The sequence below is a fragment of the Trachemys scripta genome, chromosome 2, assembly GCF_013100865.1.
Source record: "Trachemys scripta elegans isolate TJP31775 chromosome 2, CAS_Tse_1.0, whole genome shotgun sequence".
In the NCBI taxonomy this organism is placed as follows: domain Eukaryota; kingdom Metazoa; phylum Chordata; order Testudines; family Emydidae; genus Trachemys; species Trachemys scripta.
Window position 1 is genome coordinate 114,171,170 of NC_048299.1, and position 16,874 is coordinate 114,188,043.

General features: G+C 42.5%; 1 protein-coding gene across 2 annotated transcripts in view; it reads left to right on the forward strand.

Annotated features, from left to right (window-relative positions):
* Positions 1–909: 909 nt before the first annotated feature.
* SLC39A6 (solute carrier family 39 member 6) overlaps positions 910–16,874 on the forward strand; it is a 31,052-nt gene continuing 15,087 nt past the window's right edge. Inside the window, exons 1-6 of one of the 2 annotated variants that reach the window (XM_034761451.1) lie at positions 910–1,032; positions 3,471–4,196; positions 6,454–6,634; positions 6,896–7,065; positions 14,196–14,408; positions 15,427–15,493. In XM_034761451.1, the coding sequence (XP_034617342.1) occupies positions 3,480–4,196; positions 6,454–6,634; positions 6,896–7,065; positions 14,196–14,408; positions 15,427–15,493 (1,348 nt within the window). In that variant the 5' untranslated portion in view covers positions 910–1,032; positions 3,471–3,479. The remainder of the gene's footprint in view (positions 1,033–3,470; positions 4,197–6,453; positions 6,635–6,895; positions 7,066–14,195; positions 14,409–15,426; positions 15,494–16,874) is intronic. The other variant, XM_034761452.1, reaches the window with a different exon arrangement.

A 16,874-nucleotide genomic window follows, 5' to 3' on the forward strand; every position in this document is an offset into this window, starting at 1 on the left:
GTGTGAAAAATTGGGACAGGGAGTGGGGGTAATAGGAGCCTATATAAGAAAAAGCCCCAAATAACGGGTCTGACCTTATGAAATCGGGTCACCCTAAATTGAACACAGTCCAACCCGCCGGTTACAAAGGCAAATGTGGAACTGGGACCTGAGCGACACCGCAGCCAGCCTCCAGCCTGGCAGGGACCAGCCCGCCAGCAGAGCGGAGCTGCACCCCACGGCTCTGGGGGCGGCAAGGCCTGGACTGCGGCGCTGGCGGGCCGCCGAGGCGGGGCTCGGCTTCCCCCCTCAGGTCTTTTGGCTGCCGGGAGGGTGAGATCAGCAGGCGCCGGCCGCTCCCACGGCACCGCGAGTCACCCCGCGCCTTATAACACCCCTGCCCCCGCGCCTCGCCTTCCCCCGCGCCCTGAGCAGCAGCGAGGCAGCCGCCAGCTGGTCCCCAGCGCCCGGTGCTGCGTCTGGCCAGGCGGGCGGCGAGCGGAGCTCCCCAGCCAGCGGACACGGGCCCAGGCAGGTTTCTCCTGCGTGCCCGGCCGGACTGTGGGGCGAGCGGCCCCGCCGGAGCGCAGCACGTAACCGGGCAGCCCTTCAGGCCCAGCCCAGTCGCGGGGGGCCCGGGCAGTAACCGCCGCCTAGGGGGTCTCCGGCCCCGCCCACGCCTGCCGAGGGGGACGCGCGAGCAGCCGAACCCCGCGCCAGGGAACGGACCCGACGCGGCGCGCGGCACAAGGGGGAACGAGACAGGGCAGCGCGTACGTGTAACCTGAGCCGCTCACTCAACCGCCGCCCAACCCGGCGCGTGGCCTGTGTATGCCGCTAGGGGACTGGGCTCGCGGCTCCTGTGCCCATTGGCTCAGAGTAAACCTGTGACATTCCTCTACATCCTGATTGGCTGGCCGGCCCCGGCCAGGTCTGGACTCCGTCGGTCCCGCTGTGATTGTGAACAAAGCCGGAAGAGGAAAGAGTGACGGGGCCGCGCTGAGGGACGGGCCGTGCGGGCCCTTGCCGGGGGACGGGCCGCTGCAGGACCAGGTGAATTGTCCCCGCCAGAGCGGTGTGAGGGGAGGCGGGACCGGGCCGAGCTTGCGTGGCCGTGACTCCCCGGGGAGGCCACGTGGGCAGGCGGGGCTGGCGCGCCTGTGCCGGGCTTCTTCGGCTCCCACTGCGGCCGGTCCGCGAGCCTCGGCCCCGAGCCCCAGCCGCTCCCCGCATGCGGGCGGACGATGTCTGAGTGGAGCGAAGCCCCCCGGAGGCCGCTCTCCTGCCTGGGGACGTGCCCCGGCCCCCAGCCCCCCCGGCTGTCCGCGTGGGGGTGTCGGCCCCGCTCATTCCCGCTGTACAAAGAGCTGCAGTGTTCTCCGAGCCGCCCCTGAGCTACTCGCCGAGCCCGGGGCCGCATCTGCCTTAGTGTATTCACTCGGTGATAGGCCCCAAGCCCCGGCGCTGTTGTTTGTCATGTGTGCAATTAATGTGTCGTCTTAATCACACAGCTTTCTAGGGCTGGCTTCATCTCTTTGCAATTTGTTTAATATTAGAAATGGACCAGATGCAGTAGGGGATTGGTCCGGGGCACTGGAGATAATTGGAGGAAAGTTGCATTAGATTGACAAGAAATGGACACAAGATTTGTACTTCAAAATTAACCTGTTTTACTGTTGTCCATATTCAGTGGGAAACTTAATTGAGTATTTTGTGTTCAGTGTCCATGGAGCATATGGGGCAACTTCTCCACAATATGAAGTAAACACTTTGTCTACGTTTAAACTAAGATTCTAATACTGCAAATGCTCCTGCACAGGCTTCAAATAAAGCATCTGAGTAGTCCCATGATGTGTAAAATTAAGCACAAGCTTAAGTGTTTGCAGAATCAGAGTTCAAGGGCCTGAATCTGTAGTTCCTACCTTATGGCATTTCAATATAGTTAGTGGGAATCAGCACAGGAGTAACTGTACATTTAGGTGTAATTATTTGCAATAACAGGCTTCAAAAATGTGTAGTCTTTGCTGCAACATAATACTGATTTAAAATGTTAGGCAGCATATAAATACTGTATTTGACAATTAAATGTTCCCTTTTGCATAAAACATTACAAATATTTATAGCAACTTTTTGGTCAAAGGCTCAAAGGCACTTTCAAACTTACATTTGTACATGTTTCTATATCATTTTATCTCTATCTGCACCTTTGAAGTGAAATGTGGTAATGTTTAATAGCTCACAGCAATACTACACAATCATTTACAAAAAATGGAGATTATTATATCAAAATGAAACTACAGGTATAAGTTAGGCCAACTGTAGGAATAAGTCTTAATTTATGTAGAAAATGAATTTACACTCTAACTCTTATTAGGTATGTCATGACGTTTTAATGATGAGGAGTTCAGGATCTTGCTTTTACATTGCTCTAATACAGTGGTTTTCAAACCATGGGTTGCGACCCAGAACTGGGTTGCGAAATGGAAGGGACTGGGCCACAGCTGCTCTAGCCAGCACCGCCAACCGGGCCGTTAAAAGTCCTGTTGGTGGTGCTGCCCGGCTAAGGCAGGCTAGTCCCTACCTGTTCCGACACCATGCTGTGCCCCAGAAGTGGCCAGCAGCAGGTCTGGCTCCTAGGCGGGGGGAGGCCCTGCGTGCTGCCCCAGCACCAGCTCCGCAATCGCATTGGCCAGTTCCTGGCCAATGTGAGCTGGGGGGAGGGGGCGGTGCCGGTGCCTGCAGGAAACCGCTGCGCAGAGCCTCTTGGGTACCTCTGCCTAGGAGTCGGACCTGCTGCTGGCCGCTTCCGGGGCACAGCATGGTCCGTGGTGCCAGGACAGGCAGGAAGCCTGCCTCTGCACCCCTGCTGTGCCGCTGACCAGAAGCCATCTGAGGTAAGCCTGCACCCCAATCCCCAGCCCCTCCCCCCCAAACCCAGAGCCCCTTCCTGCACCCTAATCCCCTCATCTCTGGCCCCACCCCAGAGCCTGCACCCCCAGACCTGAGCCCCTCCCACACCCCAAGCCCCTCCCACACCCCAAGCCCCTCATCCCCAGCTCTGTTGGGTCACAGGCATCAACAATTTTCTTCAACTGGGTCGCCAGAAAAAAAGGTTGAAAACCACTGATCTAAAATCTTCAGCAGCACAGTTCCCCCCTACTGCAATGCTGAGTTTGGTCAAACGCTATCTTACAGGGCTGTTCTAAACGCAAGTTGCACCAATTTAACTTTAAACCAATTTTGAACTTTTGCGTGATGATTCTCTCTCACTGGTTTATGTTGGTTTAGCTTGCCTCTTGTAAATTTACCAACAAGCTAAACCAATATAAGCCAGGTTTCAACACTTGATCTGTCCAAGCACAAACTTAAAAATACTCCTCTTGCTATGGCACCTTTTCAGGTAATAATTCAGTTCAGCTAAATTAGCCAATGAGTTGCACTACAGTACATATGTGCTGTCTCAACTTTCTTTTGTCATTCCTTTTTTACAGGAAGCTGCAATGGAGAATGAGCTGCTGATGGCCTTTCTTTTGTCATTTTCCATATTGTTCTGCGAAAGTCACCGTCATGAAGTAGAGCTAGCTACTATTGCACAGACCTCTGAGACATTCATTCTAGATAAGGCAGCTGGTATCAACACTGAATTGGCAACACTTATGCAGAAGCATCACCTTCAGGAACTTTTCCATCGTTATGGGGAGAACAGTACTTTGACTATTGAAGGATTTAGAAAGTTGCTGCAAAACATAGGAATAGATAAAGTGAAAAGGGTCACTGTTGGCCACGATCATGATCACCATCTTCATCATAACCATGTTATGCTAAGCAAAAACTTTGAGAGAACAGATTGCCCAAATCATGAATCTGGTGGTGTAAATAAAGGTCCTAGTAATGGTCAGGCAAAGGAATTACAAAGAGTAGAAAATGCTGAGCACAAGCAGAACTTGATAAGCAACAAAAACACTGTTATGGGAATAACTGCATCTAGCAACATCACTGCTACAGATGGCAATCCTGTATTACAGAATTCAGAAATCAGAGCAGTGAAGCCTGTTGTTCATACAAGTCTAACCAGCCCCAGTGCCATGAATGTTACAGAAAGCAGCAGTGTGAGTTTACTTGTTAATGGAAAAGCTAATGAATCACTTCTTTCCCTAAGGGAATCTGAAAGAGGGAGTTACATGTATTCTAAATTTAAAAACCAAAATACACAAGAGGTGAGACTAATGTTCTGTACTCTTCTTGGCGGCATATGCCCATTAGACGTGTGTTAGCATGGTTTGTCTTCCAGAGACATTGATTTAACTTCTAGGAATCTTGATGCAAGCTTTGGTGTTTAAGTGTGTGTGTGTGTGTGTGAAATCTGAAATATACACACACATAATTTTGCTATGTAATAATTTTACACTCCAGTAGGAATGTTACATTATTATCCATGTTGTGCCCAGGTACAAGAGGATAGTTGTGCATTCTGGTTTGTATACTGGGTTGTAATATTTGATTTTTATTATTTTTTTCCTTCTGGTTTCTCTCTTTAAGAGAACATTTTAAGACTAGTTAACTTCTGACACAAGTATGTGAAAGATTTTGATGCTTGTTATAGGACACAATTAAGTTTTCTTATGGTGTAGAAAAGAGTAGATAAGTAAAAAAAAAATTAAAAACAAATACTTAATACTTTTTGAAAGTTTAACATTTCTATAACCATGCATGTTGCTGAACTTATTCCAGGTAGGCTTACATTTTTCTGCTGGAAGTAAAAGGCTAGGACAGAAAGTAATTCATCCTACGTAGAAATCAATGAGAGGCCTGGGAACTTAAGTATGGATTTTATGCGAGTTTCATTATGTATATTTACTAATCATCTTTGGGTAAATGTAATCTAGTATTAACGTGTATTCTAGAGGTTGGGAGCCCTAAAGTCTGTTCACCACTCTGCAAGTGGCTTACTGCTCTGTGATCAGGCAAATAAGTTTTGCTGTACCTAACTTTTCCCTTTTAAAATGGGGGAAATAATCACCTTTGTAAAACATTCTCATTCTCTGGTGAAAGCTGCTGTCTAAGCATTCTTTACTTAGGTAATTAGAGCTGTTGTAGATACTTGCATCTTTGTCCCTGAAAAATGATCCTCCTCTCATTTCACTTCCACTTCCTTGCTGCTACCATGTATTTTCAAGTTGGAGCTTGGTTTTGAGACAGTGAGGTTTAGGTGGGATGGACCTGAGGTCAAGACAAGCAGATGATCTGAGGGAATTATGAGGTCTAGGAGGGGCTTGAAGCCTAGAAGGGACATACAGGCACTGAGTTATTCCTGAAACCATTCTGACAATAAAATAAAATTTAGTTGGAAGCCTTAAGCGTAATGAAACTTAACAAAACAAAAAACCTTCAGTGTCTTTAATGCTTTTCCCATGCATTTCAATGCAGCATAAGTTTCTTCCTATCCTAACTTCTCCTGCTTCTTAGGGCAGGTCTACATTACCTAAGCAATACCTAAGTCAATATAACTTACGTTGCTCAGGGGTGTGAAAAAGCCCTCTTCTCCTCCTCTGCACCCCCCCCACCCCCTCAAAGTGACACAAGTTGTGCGCTGTCCATACTGGCACTATGTCTCCCGCTGACGTAGCTTCTGCTTCTCGCTAAAGTGGAGTAACTATGCTGATGGGAGAGTGCTCTCCCATCGGCATAGCACGTCTTCACCAGACCCGCTACAGTGGCACAGCTGCATCGGTACCAATGTAGCACTGTAGTGTAAACTTGCCCTTAGTAAGGACATGGTAGTTGTCATTCATTGTCCTCTTCTGTAAAATGTAAGGCTTTTTTCCCAAAAAGAAGACTTCTGTTTTTGATTATAAGTCCAATTAATTTTGAAGTATCTGTTTTTTATTAAAGTAGTATGTATTCACCCCACTACTACCTTCCACTGGAACTGTTGCACAGATTATTAAAACCCAATCACAAACATACTTTTTTATTTTTTTAGTGAGGGCTTGATTCTACCTCTTTTCTTTAAGAGGTTGGGGAAGCCGCGGCCAGCACATCCCTCGCTGTACTGCTATGCATTGTCCACCTCCCTCAGGCTGTGTGCAACATGTATTGTAGACACAAGAAAGGATAGAACCTTGAGGGAGATTGGATTTCAAAGTCTTCAATGATGGCTGTCGTCTTGGTTAGAGTGTAGTGAATAGAGGCTGCTTCCATCTATGCACAAATTTGAACGGAAACAACAAAAGGTGTGAACTGATAGGTTTAATTATTTTGGTGCGTGTGCATTGACACTTATTTCAGAATAAAACTTGCAAACGTTTATTTAGCTGAAGTCACCTTGTTACCAACCTTGGCTAAAATTGATTTCACTACTTTTGGGAGGTGCTGCTGTATTTTGAACTGGTATTGGACTGCTCTTGCAGTTTTTCTAGGATGTGATAGTACTTCTGTTCTTATTAATCTTAAACATGTTTTTTCTTTCTGCAGTGCTTGAATGTATCAAAACTGATGACGTCTCATGGAATAAGTACACAAGTATTGTTGACTGCTACAGAATTCAGCTATCTTTGTCCAGCAATTATTAACCAGATTGATGGCAAATTCTGCATAATGCATGCAGCTAGTGAAAAGGCTGAAAGCCCTTCAAAAAACAATTCTTTGCAAATAGGTAGGTTTTAATTTCTTTTTAAATTTAGAATAAATCTTACCAACAATCATTCAAATTTGAAATTTGCTTTTTTTATAGCTAATATAAATATTTAGATTCTAAACTATTATTTTTTTCTTAAATACTTGACTTTTCTATGTGCTGTACAAAGAGTTCTTTCTAGACACCCTTATCCTCGGGATTTTCTAAGTTATTAACATCTAAATTCTTGTTTTGAAGAAAGCAAGCATCATCTGATATATTTTGTATTTCTCTTACCAGCTTGGATTGGTGGTTTTATATCAATCTCCATCATCAGTTTTCTTTCTTTATTGGGTGTTATATTGATACCTCTGATGAATCGTGTATTTTTCAAGTTTCTTCTAAGTTTCCTTGTGTCACTGGCTGTTGGGACTCTGAGCGGAGATGCTTTTTTACATCTCCTTCCACATGTAAGTATTTTTTTACTCCTATTAAGTCATTCATCTTAACTTGAAAAATGATAGTGAAATATGGCTTTATTACTTCATTATCAATGTTAAGTGCTTTAGGAAGCCTACTAACACTAGGTTTGACTGTCTACCAAACCTAGTGGTTTATTGACATTAAAGAAAACTTGTATTAACCTAATAAGAAAAGGTGATCTACCTCAGGGGTCGGCAACCTTTCAGAAGTGGTGTGCCAAGTCTTCATTTATTCACTGTAATTTAAGGTTTCGTGTGCCAGTAATACATTTGAAGGTTTTTAGAAGGTCTTTCTATAAGTCTATATTGTATAACTAAACTGTTGTTGTATGTAAAGTAAATAAGGTTTTTAAAATGTTTAAGAAGCTTAATTTAAAATTAAATTAAAATGCAGATTTTATCAGTTTAGTGTGATCCTTGCCCTTGCTTTTCCTTGCTGAGTTTTCCAATGTCTGGCCCGTATTTGGATACTTTAAGCTGCACACAGGCTTCTGAGTGATCAGTTGTTAACTGGCTCTGAGAGGGTCAGAGGACAGATTTCATGTGTGAAAATACCTGTACACACAGGTATGTGGATCCAAATGCTGAAAGCATTGCAAACGCAGTTTTTTTTCAGTTAAATTTCACTGGCAGGGACGTCCAGCAGGTCAGAATAGAGGCCCCGTGATCTCTCTCAGTAGCTTCAAGTGCACTCCACAGATCTACAAACTTTGATGCCCACAATTCTGAGCTTTTTAACTGAATGAACTGCATTTCGAAATCTTCAGCACCCATCCACTGAAATACAGACAAATCCAAGTCGCTTTCGTTGAACTTTTCAGGTTTAATTAGAAAAGAAAGCATTGGGCCAAATCGCTAGAAATCTTGAAATCTGTCAGAAAATTCTGATTCCAGTTCTTGCATGTACATTCCAATCTCATTGACACTGACAGTGCAACGTGTTGGTAGCTCTTTCGTTTGTTGGAAGTAGCGGAAAGTAGAAGTTTGAATATCCCAAGAAAAAACTGCTAGTTTTACAACAAACTTCATAAAGTTCCAGAACCGTTTGCCCTGCACCCTGGAGACAGAGGTTGAGTTCGTTTAGGTGAGCGGTGATGTCTGTTAGAAACATGAGCTTACGCAGCCATTTGTTATCATCCAGTTCGGAATAGTTTTGTCCTTTTTCCGACAAAAGGGCATCAAAACAGTTTACAAAGCGCACCGAAACCTTGCCACGACTTAGCCACCAAATGTTGCTGTGAAGTGGAATGTCATTATAAGCATTATCCATCTCATCTAGCAGTGCTTGAAACTGTCTGTGAGTCAAAGCAGATCGAGCAACAAGGAAATTCACAATTTGCACCACTGTATTCATCACATTATTAAGCTCTGAATTAGGAATTTTAGCACACAGGTTTTCTTGATGGATGATGCAGTGAAATTTGACTGTTGGGCGGCCAATTTGATCTTCAAGTAACTTAACAAATCCTTTCTGTTTTCCAACCATGGCAGGAGCATCATCTGTTGTCACACAAAATATTTTTCTGATGTCAACTCCTCGTTCTTCAAAATGGTTTACAAAACTTTCCACTATATCTTCCCCCTTTGTTGTGCCATGCAGGGGTTTTAGGCAACAAAATTCCTCTTGGATTTCATCAGAAGCACAATATCTTGCAACAACTGCCAAACGTGGAACGTTGTTTTTATCCACACTCATCAACTGCAATGCTAAACACTGCTGTGTCTTTTTTAATGCAGTCATCTGCTTTTCCTTAATATTTTTCTGCCATTTCGTTATGCATCTCTCAACTGTTCTGAGACAAGCAATTCTTTTATTCTAGATATGATCGTATCTTTATTTGGCAAATCATTGACCAAAATCTCTGAACTGCTGAAGAAAACCTTTTTTTTATATATATTCCCCATCTGTAAATGACTTTCTGTTTTTTTGCAATGCACTGTGCAATCTTGTAACTTCCTTCTGTAGCTTGATTTTTACTCTCACTTCTATGTTTTTAAGAACACTTCTTTGCTTCTCATATCCTGCTACTGCCTTTTTGATTCCGTCTTGTCTGCTTCATCAAGAAAGGTTTTCTCATGCTTCGTTTCAAAATGTCGTTGAACACTTGATGTGCAACAAACAACATTTTCACAACAGAAAGCACAAACAGCACAGTCCTTCTTTTCAATAAATCCAAATGTCTGCCCAAGAAGGCTGAAATGAACGGACCATCTAACTTTGCTTTCTTAGGAGCTGCCATTTTGTCAAATATTCCCCTCAACTCTCAGTGGGGGGGAAAAAATGGTGACAGGGGGCACGCACAAGGTCAAACACAGACATGGTCTGATATAGGCAGCAAACCAGGACTTAAAAATATCCAAACCTGGAACCATTTTTAAGATGGGGGTGCTGAGCTGCACCCCTCAGTGCCCCAGGCTGGGGCCAGTGGGCCACAGCTGGGGGTGGCTGCAAAGCCCCAGGCCAGGAGCAAAGCCCTGGGCCAGCTGCTGGTACCCCAGGCTTGCAGCGGGCTGAGCAGGACCGGAGGCCTGGACCCCAGCTGGCAAGGGGCTGGCGACTGGAACCCCAGACAGGCAGCGGGGTGAGCGGCGCGGGCGGCTGGTAGCCTAGGCCGGCAGCTGAGCGGGGCCAGTGGCAGGGACCCCGCTGGCAAGGGGCCGGCGGCCGGAACCCCAGACTATCAGCGGACTGAGCGGCTCAGCCTGCTGCCAGTCTGGGGTTCCGTCCACCAGCTCATGCTAGCCGGGGTCCCGGCCCCGCTCAGCCTGCTGCCGGTCTGGGGTTCCGTTCACCCAGGCAGGCAGCGGGCTGAGCAGGGTCGGCAGCCAGGACCCTGGCTGGCAGCAGAGTGCCACTAAAAATCAGCTCGCGTGCTGCCTTTGGCACGCATGCCGCAGGTTGCCGACCCCGATCTACCTTCGAATAATCTATGTAAAACTAGCTGCTGTTTCTGATCTGACCTAGGGTTCCCTCAATGCATGTAATTGCACCATCATGCGTTTGTTTGCAGTGTTCTTGTACATTACTCAGTCCCTCACACACAAGTTGCCCTTGTAGATCAGTAATTTAGAATCCTTTCTGTATTTTTTTTTTTCCTTTTCATCTTCTTCCCCCACCTCCTGATTTATTTTGAGAAATAGAAATAGCTCCATTATCTCTTTCCAGTGTCAGGGGAGAGAGATAATTGCAACATTCAAATGCTGACACTGCTTATCCTCTGAATGGAGCATCTGAGAAATGCTGGGAACGCAACACTTGGAGAGGACTAGTACCAGGCCACTTACCCCATGTGATGGGGTTGAAGAGACTCAACTTTGAATGAAACTGGACTAAGATCACTATAAAATTCTGCCTCTAGGGAAATCTGAACCGGATTTATAGTACAGGGACAGTCCAACCCTGTGGTACACGCCATCAGTAAAACTAAGTGTTATCCAGTGAGTTGAAAGCCTTACTTTTTGTATGTGTAGGTTTTTCCTTCAGTTAATTTTATTGTTGAACTGTTTCTTAAATTCTGGAGGCACTTGTCTCTTGGCCTCTGCGCTTGGGGTGCAAGTATCCTAAAAATCCAGCTTGCTTTATTGCATGTTCTTTACTTACAAACCTCATGGAAGGCTGGCTTTGTGAAAGCCGTATTCTCAATGATGCTTGAACCATACTTTTGCTGCAATTAAGGGGTTGCTAATGTATCTTAATTTGAAAATTTTCAAAAGAAGCAACAAAAGCAGCACTGCTGCTAATTCCTATGCACTTCTTCATAAGAACCTCCAATAGCACTCTTCTTGTGTACCAAAGTGCTACTCAGTACTAGCCTTAAGGCCTAAATTCAGCAATGCTATAACTGGGACAGGAACTTGGGTGCATATATTAAGGTAGTAAAACTTGCACAGATTTGGCATTCAGTGGGTGGGTAGGTGGATGGGTAAAATAAGGGTAATTCTCTCACACCAGGGATTGGAGCAGGAAAAGCAGGTCATGATTAAAAACAGCTCTGACCCTTTTATCAGGCTGATTTGCTTTATCTTGCACCCTCCTGAAAGTTGCTTTTTGTACTCCTGTGTCCTTTGATATTCAAGATACATTTTATTTTTCACACTTAATGATAGTTTAGTATAAGCTACACTACTTCAATGTTTACACTGGGCCTGTCAATCGCAGTTAACTCATGTGATTAACTCAGAGTAATAAGGATTAAAAAAAATCACAATCAGTTTTAATCAAACTGATAAACAATAGAATACCAGTTGAAACTTGTTACATATTTTTGGATGTTTTCCTACATTTGAAAATATATTGATTTCAGTTACAACACAGAATGAAAAGTTGACAATGCTCACTTTATATTATTATTTTTATTACATATATTTGCTCTGTAAATATGGCAAACAAAAGAAATAGTATTTTTCAGTTCACTTCAGATAAGTACTGTAGAGCACTCTGTCGTGAAAGTGCAACTTACAAATGTAGATTTTTGTTTTGTTTTGTTTTTGAGTGCAGTTACTTAACAATGTAAAACTTTAGAGCCTATAAGTCCACTCAGTCCTACTTCTTGTTCAGCCAATCACTAAGACAAACAAGTTTGTTTACATTTACGCGAGATAATGCTACCTGCTTCTTATTTACAATGTCACCTGAATGTGAGAACAGACGTTAGCATGGCACTTTTGTAACTAGCATTGCAAGGTATTTACGTGCCAGATATGCTAAACATTTGTATGTCCCTTGGTGCTTCGGCCATCATTCCAAAAAATAATACGTTAATTAAATCTGTGACTGAACTCCTTGGGGGAGGACTGTTTTCTGCTCTGTTTTGCCCGCATTCTGCCATATATTTCATGTTACAGCAGTTTTGGATGATGACTCAGCACATGTTCATTTTAAGAACACTTTTGCTGCAGATTTGATGAAACACAAAGAAGGTACCAATGTGAGATTTCTAAAGATAGCTAAAGCAGTCAACCCTGCAAAATCTGAAGTGCCTTCCAAAAGCTGTAGAGAGACGAGGTGTAGAGCATACTTTCAGAAGCAACGCTCCGATGCGGAAACCTACAGAATCCGAACCGCCAAAAAAGAAAATCAACCTTCTGCTTGTGGCATCTTACTCAGATGTTGAAAATGAACATGCATCGGTCCTCACTGCTTTGGATGGTTATCGAGCAGAACCAGTTATCAGCATGGACGCATGACCTCTGGAACGGTGGTTGAAGCATGAAGGGACATATGAATTTTTAGTGCATCTGGCACATAAATATCTTGCAACGCTGGTTACAACAGTGCTATGCAAATGACTGTTCTCACTTTCAGGTGATACTGTAAACAGGAAGTGGGCAGCGTTCTCTCCTATTGTGGGGCAACTTGTTTGTCTGAGCTATTGGCTGGACAAGAAGTAGGACTGAATGGACTTGCAGGCTCTAAAGTTTTACATTGTTTCTTTTCTTTGAATGCAGTTATTTTTTGTACATAATTCTACATTTGTAAGTTCAACTTTCATAATAAAGAGATTATACTACAGTACTTGTATTAGGTGAATTGAAAATACTATTTTGTTTTTTACAGTGCAAATATTTGTAATCAAAAATAAAGTGAGTACTGTACATTCTCTATGCTGTGTTGTAATTGAAATCAATATATTTGAAAATGTAGAAAATATCCAAAACTATTTAATAAATGGTATTCTAATATTATTTAACAGTGTGATTAATCGTGCAATTTTTTAAATTCCTTGACAGCTCTAGTTTACAACCATTTTCCAACCCACTTAAACTGTTTGTCACTATTGCATTTGATCCAGAGTGTTTTATGGGAGTTGTACCATGCTTATATCGGGTCTGAATCTGGACCTCAGGGGATTTCCTCTTTCATACTGCACAAGAAATTCTACTTTAGGAATGCATTGGGGCTTTTTAGGGGAATACACCTCTATCTCAAAATTTGACCTAAGGAATTAAATCTGGTCAGACACATAATCTAGAATTTTTATCTCCATCTTTAAAATTTACTACTATACTACGGAGAGTGAAAATTAGGAAATTTATCATTATCAAATATTTTCCCTTGTGATTTTGTCCTGTTCAATAGGTGTTATTTTATTCTCTCTGGATGCCTGTCCTCCCCCCCCCCCCTTCCAAAAAAACCCAAACAAAATAATGCAAAATAACTTCCACACACTATTCCCAAAGTAGTCTTGATATGAGTTGACTTGTTTAACTGCTGCCCAAGATCCAGCATACCTGCAACACAATGGGAAAGGGAGTAGTGTGATTTTTTTAGTGACAATCAATAGTCTTTTTAGAGCACTTTGAATGTAATACCTAGATTTTTGTTTCCTCTGGTATTAAAATTCAATCTCCATAATGGTGCTTCTGTCAGCTGGTTTATTCATTATTCACCTTAACACTAATCTGCCTCAGTTGGGGGATCCTTTTTAGCTAGCAGATTGTTGTTTTAACCCTTTCTGCTCTATTTAACCAGCCATTTATTTATTGTCCTAGGAAGTGAACATGGTTTTCTGTTTCAAAACATACATTTAGTCAACGTGTATATTAAACAAAATTACTGCTGTTGCCACCTCAAAAATATATTGGCAGCAGAAGTCCTTCTCTCCTGCCCTGAAAGCTGCACAGCTCTGGTTTTAGTAGCCTTCCAATGGGGGAGACTGCCAGAGATGGGGTCCTCTGTTGAGAGTAGGCAAAGGCTTGGGTCATTATTGCATGGTCCATATTAGAAAGGAATGTTCATAGCTTCTTTGTCAGCTAAAGACGAGGCAGTAAAAATGGTGGTCTGGGCCACCACTACTAGCTGAAGATTTAGCAAGAGCATCCTAATGTTGTAAACCATTATAATGAAAGGTGCATATACATACTTGGTAGAGGGTGAAGGCTGGGTCTGCATGTACTCTTTAAATATTTCCCTTTACCCACAAACATTACGGCCATTTAATCAATTTTGAGTTGTTTTCATTTATATTTCTTTCTGACATTAAGAAAGTAATGAGATTCGTCTCAGGAGTCAATAAAAATGAGCCGCAGAGCACACTTTCATTTTTTTTTCTTCTGTTGTATTGAAATTTGTTCTGAATTAGTGGAACTTGAATGTTTTTCTTTTGAATCCCCCTTAGTCTCATGGAAATCATCACCATCACCACGAGAAACCTTTACTTGAACAAAATGAAGATGCCCTGTTCAAGCATCTTGTCTTTCAAAGTGTAGAAGAAACTGCTTATTTGGATTCCACATGGAAGGGACTGACAGCCCTTGGAGGCCTGTATTTCATGTTTCTAGCTGAGCATTTGATCACTTTAATTAAGCAGTTTAAAGACAAGAAGAAAAAGGTAGGGAAATTTACATTTTGAAACCTCATTGCACTATGTAATATTCGTGTCTGTGGAAAATTCTCTTTTGTAGAGAGCGGCTTGTTGATTAGATTTGGTAACTAATGAGGAATGTGCTCACAACTCAATTTTTGCTTATAAGTCTATAGTAGTATACTTTTGAGTGACCCTAACCATCTTTATGCCTTCAGAGTAGACCTATATTTATATTCCTACAAAGAAGAATTCTGTTAATTTTCTTACACAAGCAGATAATTCAGTTTGCATCTTTTAATTGTTTATTTTGAAGTTACAGTGAAAGACCTGATCTACAGTGAGTGCCATCTTAAAACAACAACAAACCACCCCACCATTCTCCTCCTCCTCCCTCCAAAAATCCCAAGCGGTTACTACGCTGGGATTGTTATGGTAGTCCTTACGCTTACGTCATTGGTGTTATTCCTATTCTAACTACTGTGGGCATAAAAGTTGATATTTTACAAAATGGTGTCCACTGTAGCAAGCTGCCTAGTGTAAAAATGGGTGAGAAATACTCATGAGGGTGGCAGGATCAGTCTCCCTGACTACAGCTAAACTTCTTTGCTCTTTGTAAGGGAACTCTGGGCAAGTAGTTCCCAGGCAGAGCAGATGCTTGGTTTTCATCATGTTTTAATGAGACATTTCTTTAAAATTTGAGTATGCATTAAACACTACAACAGGTAAAAAATTGGCATTTTGTTAGGCTTTAGAGGTGTTTCCAGTATGAAGTAGAACTATAGTTACTGTGTAATTCTGTATAAATAATACTTATGCCTGCTCATTGTGACATTTTTTTTCTTCTGTACCCTCACTAATTCTTTGCCTTTTTACTCTGCTTCTGCAGACATTCTAGTACTCTTCCTGATTGTGCATTCTTTGGATATCTCCATGCTGTCCTCTTGATTTTCATGCTGCATAAGTTTATGAATATACTGTGTGTTGCTCATGTATATCCTGAAAAGTAAAATATTTATAACTTCGATTTTTCTTTTGGAGTCAGAAAAAAAATGAAGATGCAGAAACTAAGAAGTTTTCAACAAATGAAGAAAAATTAGATGCAGATTATCGTAAGTCTCAGTAATACTATTGCACAACTGTATCAATCAAAAGAGTAAAGAATCTTTTCTATGCTATTGAAGGCTCATTGATCCTTTCACTTACTGTTGGCTGGATCACTATGTAACTAGGTTAGTTACATCTTTCTTGAAACAAAAACTTGATACACATTGGTATACAGAGGATTGACCTTAAGTAAATTGATTTTTAACCTTTTTTTTTTTTTTTTTTAAAGTTGATAGGAGTTTGAAGTAGTCCATGTGGTTTTTTTTGAATTTTTAAGCTTCTACCCTTGTGATCCAGGATTGAGCACCAGAAATCAAAACGACTTTTTAAGCCTTTCTGTCTACAGAAGTTTAGGATGCTTATGCATCTACCAATTTCTAGACTAATAGTACCTGTAACTCTATGGAGGAAGGATTTTTAAGAGTCTATGCGTCTCAAGCTTACATATTTCAAATGCCTGAAGACCTGATTTTCAGAAGGGCTGAGCACCCACAATTCTAGGTGAAGTTAATTGGGGAGAGGAAAGCTGTAGGTATTCAGCATTTCTCAAAATCAGACCATTAATGAAAACACCTTAAAAATTTCATGGAACAAGAGTGCCACCAAATGTCCAGATCTTCTGGTACAAGTTTACAATAAAACATTGAGCTTTTTGATTTTTATAGGCTGCTTTTCAGTACTATTTGCTCGGCTACTGAAATATCCACTATGATAAGCTCTTGGATTGTAAGGTAGGAGTAAACAGGGCATGTGTGTGATTAATTTAAAATCCAGAATGAGATTACTTAATGTTATAGTGTGATCAAAATACCTCAATCTCAGCAAGAGTGAGATTAAAGCAATTCTGAGGTGAAAATATCATTACAAAATGTCTTGCATATTAGTGTGATATTTGTCAAAAATTTGTCCAAGTACAGCAGTGTTCTGTCTGAGAACAAATATACACATCCTTGTGAAAGCCCACTGAAGTTGGTGGATTGAAAGCATAGATGAAGTTGACTTATGCACCTGTGCCTCGCTCCTTTAAACCCTGGATTTCGTGTTCTCCTGTTACCCCATTAGAGACTTCCACTTTCTCCTCTTGATCCTATTGCAAGGCTGAGTCATATACCAAACTGCAGAAAATTGAAAAAAATAAATGGGGATTTGGGTTTATTTCTGTTTCTATGTTCAGGGTTAGAAGGGTTACTTTCACTTTTTTTACCGCTGTAGTAGGTTTGGGCTGAGGTTCGGCCCTCAGTGGGGCTGTGGGGTATCCCACCACCTCGCTCTGGTCCGGCGGCAGTCAGGGACCGCAGACCCACAGTTAGGGGCTCAGGCCCGTAAGCAGGGGCTGGGTCAGTTTGTGGCAGCCCAGGCCCTAGGTCAGGGTGGGGCAGCAAGCAA